This window comes from Etheostoma cragini, chromosome 23 (genome assembly GCF_013103735.1).
Source record: "Etheostoma cragini isolate CJK2018 chromosome 23, CSU_Ecrag_1.0, whole genome shotgun sequence".
In the NCBI taxonomy this organism is placed as follows: domain Eukaryota; kingdom Metazoa; phylum Chordata; class Actinopteri; order Perciformes; family Percidae; genus Etheostoma; species Etheostoma cragini.
The window spans coordinates 10645589-10658526 of record NC_048429.1 but is presented as its reverse complement, the minus strand read 5'-3'; the positions used below and the strand labels follow the sequence as shown (position 1 = coordinate 10658526).

The window sequence follows — 12938 nt, the reverse complement described above, 5'->3', positions numbered from 1 at the left end:
GATGTATATCTTGAAAGTGTTTTAGCTCAACCTCAACTTCACCTCTTAAGTCTACATCTGAAAATGAGCCTGTATCAGTACACTAGATTAGTGGATCCAGTTCTTCAGCCCTAAAGGCACCAGACTGTTTAGATAAGCCATTGATGACAAGGTCATGAGGCTTCTGGGTATTGTTCAAGGCTTATTCAGAACCTAGAAAAATACATGGAAAAGGGATCTGAGATAAGGTCCAGGAACTTTGGACCGGGACACATGATAACCTATGTCAGTTTACAGGGGCCTACGTTCCATTCAGCCCAAGATTATTCGTTTGGGTGATGGTCAATCGTAACCAAGATAGATAAGCACATAAAAAGCTGGGTCTAGACTAGTTTATTGATAGCCAGACAGATTCTTCTTAGAGGATGGAGGAATGAAGCTGCCTGTGCGATGGCTGGTGTCACGGTTTGCAAGAAAAGACCGTAATCAACTGTTAAAGTATACAAAACCTGGACGTTTTCCTTGATCCGATGGGACGTTGCTGACTTGTACTTAAAGTACATTTTCCCGATGATACATACATCTACTAAAGTAAAATTTTAATTCAGGATGTTTACTTCTAACAGTATGTTTACAGTATGATAACTTTTACTAACTTTAATGAGTACTTTCACTTAAAGAATCTGAATATATCTTCCATCACTGTGACCAACTGACCGAAACACATCACACAGAAATATCCCTACAACACAATCTGTTTTCTTCACCCAATGAATGTGCTCAGTTTTACATGTTGTGCTACCTTAGCTCCAATAACATCCAATATTAAAGTGTTTCCTTACTAAACTTAGCTTTGAATTCCACAATTAACACTAAAAGGACACATTGAGAGCATAGCCCTCTGCCTAAGCATGCCCTATCTCACAATGTTGATGCAGTCTGAATTTTCCCAGTTGGAAGCCTTTTCTGATTATTCCGACACCACATCATTCCATCAAGTTTCATAAAAATGGCGCCAGTAGTTTTTCCGTAATCCTGCTGCCAACCAAACAAACAAACTGACAATTCAAACCCAAAATACAGCGTCCTTGGTGGGGGTAATGATACAAATGTTGGCCTTATTTTTCCAAAAGAAAGGAAGGGAAAGAAGGTTTTTTTCTTTGTTATCTGCGCTGGAGTCTTGTTGTACTTAGCAGCGATAGCCTTGATCTTAGGTTCCTCCAGCAGAGAGGGATCAGCAGATGAAGTCATTTTGTAAATAAGAACAGAAAAGACAGAAAATGACCCTTCGTATCTTATATCTAATTGTAGACCCTTTTCTCAGTGCAATGTGTATGATAGGGCACACCGCCTCTCACCAGGGTCTGTCAGGAGAGCCCAGGGGGCTGTAAGCTGTCACCGAGATGCCCTTTGATCGAGTAGTTGATCAGCTTCTCTTGGGTCAGATACGAGTGGCACTCAATTTAAAGGAACATGCAACTGCATTAGCTTTTATTTTCTTCTTTCTGCGTTAGGTTGCAGACCGGCAGGCTTGTTTTGTAGCTGGTTGGTGGCAGGCTTGTACCTGAGGCTGGGCTTGTTGAGTAGGGCTTCAATCTGGTCTTTGTTGAAGTTGGAGATGCCGATAGCCTTGACCAACCCAGCATCCACCAACTTTTCCATGGCCTTTGAGACAATGCACACTGGTCAGTGACGCCTCTTGTTTCACAACCTATATGATTTCAGTTGCCAGCTAGTCAGTTGAACTATCACTGTCAATCCTTGCTTTGTAAGTTATTTAATTTACCTCCCAAGTGTCCAAGAAGTTGCTGCCATCAGAAATGAGCTGGTTATGCTCATCAAGTGGAAACAACTCATCCCCTGGCTGCAGTGGCAGAGCATAAAATACAAAGTAAGGTGAAAAGTGAAAGTCAAAACATGAAGTTGCTGTCACTGTCACTATATCCTGATTATACATTAGACAGATCATTTGTGGAAAAAAAAATCCTGTTCTTCTGCCTCCCCCTAGTGCTCCTAGTGGCATTTGCAAGATTCCACTGCACCCGGGGATAAACAACCAGTCGTAGCCAAGGAGTCGCTAACACTGTGGCAATGAGAGCTCGGGAACCGGGCAGCGCTGTCAAATATAAATCAAGTTTCTGTTGCTGTATCGCCTATTTCTTGCCGCAATTTTATGAGAGGAAAATTTAATGTACTGTTTAGTTGTAAGAACAGGAACCATTTGCATAAGGATCCAGCCCCTTAATTCAGTACATTGTCAAAGTTTCTTTTGTAGCAATTACAGCTTTAAGCCCTTTTGGGTCATTCTCTTAAAGCTTTGAACATCTGGATTTTGGAAGTTTATCCCATTCTATTTGACAGATCCGCTCAAGCTCTGTCAGATTTTTATTAGAAGCGTCTTTGAACTGCCACCTTCAGGTCTCTACTGAGGTTTTTTTGGGGTTTATGTCTGGGTTTTGGATGGATTATAGAGATTACATTTTACAATTTGTTGTGTTTACAAATATTTTAATGCATTTCATTCCAAAAAAAACTTGCCTTAAGTCATTTAGATTCTTAGTAACTCTGCAAAATGTCACTGAAAGAAATGCTCCGGTGTTTTTAATTTAATTATTTTCTTTGGATGACTTTGGATCTAAAATCTTATTAGCCAGCATGTATTTTTAGGCTATAGGCTGCAAATGATAACCCATCAGTGCTTGTCCCCTAATTCATAAGTAACATTTTTTTTTACACATGACTGTGGTTGAAACTATTCAACAACAACTGACCAACACAGTGTGTGCGCGTGTGTGCCTGTAACGTAGAGAAAGCAGTACAAACATCGATGTTGTTGGACATGTGCATTACACCCAAGGGTGCGCCATATAAGGCACCATTTTGTCTGACTATGTATCCATGTGTGCTTAGCAACCACCTTGTGCGTGAGTGTGAGTTTGAGTGTGTGAGTGTGTGAGTGTTTGAGTGTGTGAGTGTGTGAAAAGTAAAGAAAGCAAAAAAGTACAAGAACAAACATGGATGTTGTTAGACATGTGATTACACCCGAGGGTGCGCCATATAAGGCACCATTTTCTCTAACTATGTAACCATGTGTGCTTAGCAACCATCCATTATATATCAACACTTGACATTGACATTCATACATCTGTCCAATACTCTATTAGACAAGCTGTTTAGCAATAGATTAACACACAAATTTATGATGTTCCCTTGCTCATAAAGGCCGCAAAATATGAAGCTTTATGCTAAGATGTTTTTTTTCGGAGTAGGAAAAAGTTAACTTGTGAGCGTTACCTGATGTAGATGATTTACTTCACAGCAAAGTGTGCAAAACAATACCACTGTAACTCTAACTGTTAGTTATTTCTCTGATGTCAAGTTTACTTTACTGGACAGTTGAACTGGGCTAAAGGTTGAGCCTGACACGAGCTTAGTCTTTTGGTTGTTAGGACAATCCAAAGGACAGGACAGTCCAAACCTTGGCTCCTATTAGGAAATGCATGAGGTAAAGGTCCAGGTGGTCCAGATTCAGGTCACTGAGCGTCTTCTCACAGGCTCCCCTCAACAGATCGAATGTGGAACGTGCACCACAACTATGAAGAAGTATAAAACATACTTTATCGGTCAGTGTACACTGTTTTTGTGGTTCATCTTAAAGGGGAGTGAACAAAAGACCCTGGCTGACAACACCTTCTACATGTTGTTGCACAAGAATTAGAATTGAATTGTCTACTTTTCCTGTCTCAGCACAGTTGCAGCATTTTTAGTGCATCTGTGAGTATATTAACTTTGACTGTATTACCATACCTTACTGACAATAAATAGGTCCTCCCTCTTTACCACAGCTTGGTCAATCATTGTATGAATTCCAGCCCCGACTTCTTCCACATTCTTGCACATTTAAGCAACGTCACTGTGCCTCTTACCAGCACCTATTGCCACCTTAACAGCCTCAGTGACCTTTCCTGGGGCTGCCTACAGAAGGAGGGGGATACAAAAAAGCAAAGCTCAAAAGCATCAATGTAGTGAATAAAATATGTAGCTTCCGTGGTGACTGTCTTCGGTGCTGGCCTTGTATCGTATCACTAGAAAATATGAATGTACAGTAAAGGGCATGTTGTCATTGCTGGTATCACTAGTAGCCTGCTACCAGATGTGGCAGAGGTTGTGTGCAGTACAATGTGGATATTTACATTTTGATTAACCCTTGAGATTCATCAGTTTATTGTGGTACTTCAATATTAGACACCCCTGTACTTTTCAACCTAGTTTGCAGTGGATTCAGGCAGCAAGGCAGAGGACTCATCACATAAAAAACCTAGACAATAGAGATAATTTAGACCAGAGAAGCCCTGAAATGTATGAGGTACTGAGAGAATAGGAGTAGAGACAAAGTATCAAGTCCATAATGAACATCTGTTTTCTAACTTTGGCTCGATCCCCGCCCCTGCAGTCATTGTCGAAGTGTCCTTGGGCAAGACACTGAACCCCGAGTTGCCCCCGGTGCTGCGCATTGGAGTGTGAATGTGTGTGAATGTTTATCTGATGAGCAGGTGGCACCTTGTGTGTTAATGGTGAATGTTTCCTGTAGATGTAAAAGCGCTTTGAGCAGTTGTTAAGACTGGAAAAGCGCTATATAAATACAGCACATTTACATTTACATTTATAAGTATTACATGTTCAGCCTTACCCTCCATGTTCCAAGACCCACAATGGGCATCTTTGCTCCATTGTTGAGTGTAACTGAAGGTATTGTGTCAGACATTGTGTTGCAGTTCTTAAAGGATCAATTAAAAAGTATCAGTTTGATTCATACAATACTGCACCCAGAGAACAGGCAGCCTCTTTTGTACGAGAGAGATAGAGAGACAGAGAGAGCGAGAGAGAGTTAGACAGAGAGAGTTAATGAGCAGGCCATCATAACGGCATCTGGAAATATTCCATTGACAGACAGCAAGAGGCTACATGAGTCAGCACAAATGGTGGGATTTAATGCACCAAGTGTGAGATAAAGCATGAAATCTATGCAAGGGTTTTTATGAAATTGGAAAATAAGTGCTTTCATTCATCCTAAGCAGTATTATAAAGAGTCAGGAAACAAGAGTCGTTTGAGCCAGCTTTCTTTCCTTTTTGTCATTTGTTGTGAATTATGTTGTTAAAAACGGGCAGAATACATAGTCATGCTGCATCCAGTTTTTTTTATTTCTGTTTTTTTCTTTTTCGTTAAAGTGAGTTTATGTTAGTTTTGAAAGAACAAATAATATTCTTCCTCCTACAAAAAACAAGTCGGTTGTAGTATACACCCAGCTTATTTGCTCTTGTATGGTATAGTCTGGATCAAACTTAAATGGGCGTTTATATTTGGCCAGTTTTTTCATTGGTTAAATAAATAAATAAAAATAAAGGACACTTCTAAAATAAGCCGCCAGCTTTGCTCCTTTACAAAAAGAAAAACTTTTGAGGTAGCAAGCTAATGTTACGCGCTGAAAACGGCAGGTTTTGATGAAATGTGAACTTTGCAATAGGGTAGGGTTGCTTGGTTATTTAGGTGAATTGTTGTAAAGATTTACGAGAAATATGTTTATAATATTTTTACAGCATTTGCATTCCGACTAAGACGTTTTAGGATTGATTGGTGAAATTGCTGTGGACGAGGTACACACTGCGATACAACATTTATCCAGCTAATTTAAATAGCTAACATTACTGTATCGTGTGAACAGTTAACTTCAGTTAATATTTCATATGCTGTGTTCTTTTGCGGGGAACAAGTGTTCCAACCAAACAAGTTCCTTCCTTCCTGAGACTATCATGCAGAGCTGATGTCGCCGTGTCCAGAGCTTAGAGCCGCCCAAGACAATTGTGATTGGTTGAAAGAAATGGAAACAAGCCACTTAAAGTTTGTATTTAGTTAAAACATAAAATATTCATGACTAAATGAGGAACAATCAAAGTTAAAATTCTGAAAAAAAACTCCTTAGTTATTAAGAGTTTGTGCATGAGAATACACAGAAGAGAAAAGACCTTGTACAATGGTCAAGCATGTCATAGCCGAGTTACTTACTGATCTCAGTTAGTGCAAACCAGCGTAACATATTTTAGATTAGTAATGAAACAAGTTCACAACGGCTCTCAAGTGGATCCTCCCTAGCATTGATCATACAGTATGATTTAACACATGCAAGTCTTCAGGACTACTATATAATAACTTTAATGTATATAGCGCCTTTCAAGAAAACCAATGACACTATAGCTTCCATTTAAGAACGGGTGACTTTGTTATATGCTAAGTGAGCATAGTTTTGACGTAGTGCTGTTCTGGATTTTGGTACAGTTGTTCCTATCTCATCTTTAGATATTGAACAGTAGTATGTCACCAGTAAAAGGTCATCTCTAGTCTACCTAGAAGTTGAAAGGATTGTAAGGCCTATATGGTGCGTTCATTGTTGCTTAAGACAGATGGGACTCAATAAAATAAATGTTAAGCATAGTCAAATGATATAATTGTTATTTACCCATTAACCTCGATATAAATGTCAGTTTTCTTCTGTTTTGTTGTCTCTGGGACACAATCCATGTCTCAGTGTATTGTTTGTATCTGTTAATTTCTGATCTGATTCTGAAATTTGATCACAAAAAATAAAAACATTGATATGGATGGCAAGGACTGAGCTAATAAATAGGACCACATCTTGTATTTGGTAGAAATAAAGCAAGCTTTACGTGACACTTTAACTTTTTGTTGTGGCTTGGTTCAGGAGGATCAAAGTTCCTCACAGCTTATTTAGTTTTTTTTTTGTTTTTCTTTCAGTTTGCCATCTTAACTGCAGGTTTTCTTTGTCATGAATTGTAAACCGAGAAGCAGCTAAGACTATATAAAAATGGTGTTGAAAAAAAAAAAGAGATATATATTAAGTGAAACATTTGCTCTTGAAACTTTTTATTCATTCCTCCAAGCATTATGCAACCAATCAACATTCAGGCCACTCTACGTACACACAAACACTCGCACAAGCACACGCACGCACACACACACACACACAAAAAGTGCAGACATAAGACAATGACGTTAAAGCAACACTGTCTATGAAAGAGGCAACATGAAGAGCAAAGGTGCTAAATATTGCACATTGTGATCAGTTCAGAAAACGTTTCAGTCCGTTTAGCTTCACTGGTAGATGACTCATCAAAACAACAGCTGAGAGAGTACGCAAACTTTGCCTGTGGCTAAGTTTGCCAGCATTTGTCATGATTTGAATGTCCTACACTGACTGAGTAAAAGGTAGATGCAACTCTGTAGGAAGCAACTAAAATGAGGTAACAGTTAAGAGCCAACATCGCAGGATGTGGAGCTTCATTTTCACAGAAATATTTGATGCAGGTGCTATGAATTGACATGTAATTTTTGCCAATCTTTAAGATAATTAATAAAAACCTAAACCTAATGAGTAAAGGTACATGTTTAGAGCACACTATGCTTAGATGAGCCTGGTTTTACATGCAGAAGGATTATGGTGTATAGAACATAGTAGTATGGCCTGAATACCTGCATGAATGAATGTTCCTGTGGTGTTTACATATAGTTTATCGCATCATTCCTTTAAATTAAATTATTTTAAATTCCAATTATCTTTTAAACTTAGGCCATACCTGCGTCTAAAATAGATTGTACCATCATAAGTAAACATAATGCACCTTGAAAGCTAAATAATGGACTGTGCTAGGAGCAATAATTTGAGTGAGTTATTGCTTGGAAGCAGCCCTTCATCAGGTCAGCTTGGATATTTGTTCCTGGAGGAAATTACAAACAGAAAATTACAAAAGCCACACGAAAACCATCGTCCATTCCACCAAGTGATAAATTAGCATTCAATTCCAAAAATCACAATTTAAAAACGCGGCAATGTCCTAACTATCTGCCCTCTGTAGAGCGCCATTTTCTGCTGGTCTCAGGAGCAGTCAGTGAAGGTAGTCACCATGTTGCCCCTACGCTCGGTCACTGTCCTGCAGTGCTGCTTCCCAGAGCCATGGTATCGGCCGTCAGTCCTGGAACTGTGTGTGTTAAAGGAGAACATCTTCTCCAAGTCCTCAAACATGTCATCGAAGAGTCCTCCACCAAAGCCCCCCTGCTGAAACTGTCTCTTCTGTCTGTTCATTGCCTCCCGATGGGCCTGAAACTGGCTGTCGAACGGTCTCTTTTGGTGGGCTTGATTGTGGGAGTGGGAGTGAAAGTGGTGTTGGTGTCGCTGACCAAAAGTGTCAAAGTCTTTGAAAATGTCATCAAAGTTGAAGGACTGGTACTGCTGCCTGAAGTGGTAGTCTCCTCCTTGTCCTGCTTGTCCTCTTCCGCCTCCTCCTCCTCCTCCTCTTCCTTGGCCACCACCTGAGGACGAGCCGTGGCCAAACTGGTCGTAGTCTCGTCTCCTCTTATCATCTGATAACGTCTCATAAGCTGGTAGAGTCAAAGACAACTTACGTCACTTATTGTGTTGGTTGCTTTAACAGTGCTGCTCAAATGTTTAGGGACATTTTTAACATTTTAGGTTTCGTCTTTAGCAATATTGTTATTTGTTTACTGTAAAATTAGAAAAATATTGTCCTATTAGAAATTACCTATATATAATTTCAAATACCATAGATCTTAATAAGGCTAGTAAGGCACCTGTCATATACAACAGATTAAATGGTTGACCTTTCCAGTACCATTTTATTTAATAAGGTCCATTAAAGAAGAGAGATGCATGTATAATCAATTAAAAAAAAAACTAACTAACTTTGGCCACTTCCAATGAGACTGACATTTCCCAATCTACGTATACCTATTTTATACATTCATTATAATTTCAAAGACTTAAGTACTATTTTCCCATTGCCCTGGAATGGCATACTGTAGTGACCTACTTACCTTCTGCTATCTCCCTGAACTTGGCTTCGGCGTCTGGGCTTTTGTTTCTGTCAGGATGGTACTTCAGAGCCAGCTTATGGAAGGCCTTCTTGATCAGGCGTTCATTTGCATCTTTAGGTACCCCCAGAATGTCGTAGTAGTCCCTTGCTGCCAGGATGAACTCTGAGATCAGCAGAACATGCACTGCTAGCAGCAGCGCCGACTGCGCTGTGGCCATTCTGCTGGTTTTGGCACCTTCGTGGCTGTAAATAGAACAGTTTGACAGCCCGCCTTAACGACGTTTCACACACCCTTGACACGCAGAAAGACTTTCAAAACGGTTTCAAACTTTAAGACTCAGGAACAAACTATTCAAAGAACATTCAGAATATACGTTATACTGCGTTAATTTGCTAACTTGTTTCAACAGAGTGGGGCTCAAGAAAACGACAGCTCACTGTTTTTTAGTGAAATATGAGAGAAACTTAAACCAGCTCTGCTTTAAAAAAAAAAGCTTGTTAATGATACTCTGTTGTTTGTTCTCAGTTGCAGATAAACCACCCACGACAAACAACGTTAATACGTATTGGAAAGAAGGATTACCTGGAGACGAGTTGACAAACAGCCAGAGGATACCTCTATCAGACGCCGACAGCTCCAGCTGATGCGAAACGAAAGCTAGCGATTGTTGACCTGCTAGCTGCATTCCTGAGCTGTAAAACCACGACTCGCAAGCCTATTGGTCCATTTCTATAAACCGTGACTCGGATCACTGCCATTGGTGGAAACAGTGCGCACGTGGAGAATGGGGAGGTGAGGGGGCAGTCCGAAAATAATGCAATAGAAACAAGACTGTACACTGCGTAAACTTCCATCTTCGCCTTGCTCTGTTATTTTGGCATGGTTGAGGTTCGAGACCTAAACACATATTCAGACCAGTAGATTATATTATATAGTTTACTATTTCACATTTTATTTTCAGGTAATAGGTGATGCATTTTGACATTAAGTTTGACATGCAGGCATTCTTTTATTAAATCATTTCCTCCACGTAGTTGTGCAACGACTTCTCATTTTAATGGTACGTTAACTACCTTGATAGATTAAACGTCATATCCGCTATGAGAACGACAACCCGGAAAGGACAGTTTACGAGCTAGGCTAGTTACTAGCTAAGGTTACTAGTTCTGCTGGTTTGTGTTTTCAGAAAATGTAGCAATAAACTTGTCTCCGTAAAGCGTTTTCATGTAGTTTCAGTGTAGATATATTCCGCGGTACTGCGCTGTAAGAAATTGCAGAAACCGCGGGGGAACTGCATCTAGACAAGACAAGAGAATTAGCTTCTACCCGTATGTTGTCTGTTTTCTTTTCTGGTGTGTCTCAGTTTAAATGTATGCTATAGTCAAAGATGATACTAGTTATAGAGGCAGTAAGAACTTAACAATAACGTTAGCTATATGAGTACTATATAATGTCTATCATAATTACCTGGTTGAAATGGTACAGGGGACACTGTTGGAGGGAAATGTGCGTTATAAAAATGTTAGAGATGGTGCAAAATATGCAGTGCCGATACTCGACTACTGAAACTTTGAAAGGTTTTACTTTCAAACCACCCCTTTATTTTATTTTTTCCCTCTCTCCCTCCCAAAGGTTCCCCTTGCAAGACAAGTCCAGGCTCCAGAAATGGGTAGACAACATGAAGCGGGAGGAGTGGACCCCTAGTCGACATCAGTACCTGTGCAGCGAGCATTTTAAAGAGGACTGCTTTGATATTCGATGGGGAATCCGCTACTTGAAGAACACAGCCATCCCAACCCTATTTCCCTCCTTTGAGGATGTATGTATCGTTCTGGTTTTCCTGTCTCAACATCCATCAGTTCTAACATTAACTAAGGGCTTGCAGGACATCACAGAGTTAGTTACGAACCAAGTTTTTGGCATTTGACATGTTCTAAAAGAGGAAAGTGCAAATAGATTACCAATGAATGGAAAACGCAGCCGAAAATAACAAGTTTTAGGCTCACCCAGAGTTTTTGGTGATAGATTACATTACAAGTCATTTAGCCTATGCTTTTATCCAAAGTGACTTCCAATTAAGTGCTTTCAACCCTGAAGTTGCAAACTCTAGTAGTAAGTTAAAGTACATTACCTTTAATAGGCACAACTACAAAGAGCCATATGAAAGTGCAGCTTTAAGAAATATACAGTGTATTTATACTGTATGTATATATGTATATATCTCCGACGTGTAGAGGTTTTAAGCCTTTGACCGAAGATGTGTAGGCTTTCGGCCATCCTGATGTCAGGAGGGAGCTCATTACACCATTTGGGAGCCAGGACAGCAAACAGTCAGGATTTTGTTGAGTGATTAGTAGTCCCTCGCTGTGAGGGGTTCCGCAAGCAGGTTGGCTGATACAGAGCGGAGTGGGCAAGTGGGGGTATTGGGTTTATTTGTATGTAAGTGCTAGTGTCGAAGCGGATGCGGGCTGCAATTGGTAACCAGTGAAGAGAGCGGAGGAGGGGTGTAATGTGGGAGAACCTGGGGAGGTTGAAGACAAGTCGAGCTGGTGCGTTCTGAATGAGCTGCCATCTGGCCCATGCAGGCAGGCCAATGCGTGCAACAAGCCTGTTCTTGATTTTGTGATCTTTTGCAATGCCTGTGACCAGACCTATTTTCTTTCATTTCAGGATGGAGAGAAAAAAGTCACCCCCATTAAACAAAGCCCCAAGGCCAAACCCAGAACTTTAGACATTGACATTGAGTGCACAGGAGTTGACTCACCTCTCAGCAAGAGGCCGCTTATTTTGGGCAGAACATGCAAAAAGGTACAGTCAAGTTTAACAAACAGCTTTGTCTGTGAACACTCAGAGATGATATTTGGACCACCTCTGTTGTCGGACACTGGCATCTCCTGTCATTCAAATCTCTCATCAGAGATACAGACTGCCGCTTGTGAGATGCCAGGCGACAGCGGAATGCCAACAGCGTCTTGCATCACATTGTCCCCATGCAGGGAGCCCCATGCTGAAGAAAAGGCTGACTCGATTGTTACAGTTTTGTGCTGTGAGTCAGTGGGCTCTTTCTCGGATGGAGGGGAAAACTTGGAGGCAGCAATGGGCCAGGCTTTTAGCTACGTCCCTGTAGAATTGGTAATGGATGGACCTAAAGCCTCTTTTTTGGAGGATAGGGGACCCAGCGATGGAGAGCACATTTATGTTTACGAGCACTCGTACTGCAGACCGGACACTGACAAAGATCAGCTTTGGCGGAGGATCTTGAGTTTGCATGCAAAGATCTTGGGACTGGATCGCAGGGAGGAGAGCACTTTGGCCAAAATCCGTGCTCTGGAGAGCGAGGTAGCCGTCCTGAAAAAAGATGGTTCTGTTTTTAAAGAGAAGCAGAAAATTTTAGAAGATTATATATCATCCATGTTGCTCTGATTTTGCGGGCTATGGACGCTGTAATGAGACTGTTGGTGTCTATGGATTTTAAATGTTACCATTGAGTCTCTTTTGCTAATATGTTGCACAGGCTCGCTCCCATACGTAAAGCACATCGACACAGTCTTATTAAACTTTATTGTAACTCAGTGCCCCGCAAAATTGCACTCATATCCATATTACAATAGGCCTTTTTTCACTGCGGACATTTTGACATGTCAAAGTAAAAGCACATTTGTTTAAAACATAAAACCAATAAGGACTAAATTTCATTTAGCTACTTTTGTGCATATTGTCACACTGCTAGTGCGCTTCTCCCACTGCATGACAAGTATAAACGTCTGCTGTAAAAAAAAAGGCCTATTGTAAATGTTTTAGTCCACACTGTGGCACTGTGTGACCATATTTCCAGGAAGTGTTTCAAAGCTTCACTCAAGCATTGATTTCCAGCAGTTTGTTCAGTAGGAGAAAAGGAGTTAGATATGTAAGTGGCATGTGTCATCAGGAAGCGGCATGTCTCGGCATGTGCCACTCCATAGACGTAAAATATAACTTTTAACATTCTGATACTTTTAACATGCCACTGATCAATTAGACGTAAAATAAAATTTTAATATCTACACCCAAGTGA

The 12938-nt window shown here is 40.5% G+C and overlaps 2 protein-coding genes and 1 pseudogene across 4 annotated transcripts in view; 1 reads left to right on the top strand and 2 right to left on the bottom strand.

Moving 5' to 3' along the window:
- LOC117938466 (THAP domain-containing protein 5-like) overlaps window positions 1-12938 on the top strand; it is a 135425-nt gene extending 122487 nt beyond the window's left edge. Inside the window, exons 1-3 of one of the 3 annotated variants that reach the window (XM_034863099.1) lie at window positions 9902-9944; window positions 10517-10703; window positions 11555-12938. In XM_034863099.1, coding sequence (XP_034718990.1) covers window positions 10563-10703; window positions 11555-12307 — 894 coding nt within the window. In that variant the 5' untranslated portion in view covers window positions 9902-9944; window positions 10517-10562 and the 3' untranslated portion in view covers window positions 12308-12938. Of the gene's footprint in view, window positions 1-9901; window positions 9945-9971; window positions 10213-10516; window positions 10704-11554 lie in introns of those variants that run through there. The other 2 variants (XM_034863098.1, XM_034863097.1) reach the window with 2 other exon arrangements.
- On the bottom strand, window positions 1091-4882 carry LOC117938471 (annotated as a pseudogene).
- Window positions 7747-9633, bottom strand: LOC117938470 (dnaJ homolog subfamily B member 9-like). The gene is made up of 3 exons (XM_034863102.1): window positions 9467-9633; window positions 8885-9126; window positions 7747-8431 (listed from the first exon to the last, which is right to left on the bottom strand). Exons 2-3 carry the CDS (start codon window positions 9099-9101, stop codon window positions 7929-7931), a joined length of 720 nt encoding a protein of 239 aa, XP_034718993.1. The 5' UTR covers window positions 9102-9126; window positions 9467-9633; the 3' UTR covers window positions 7747-7928.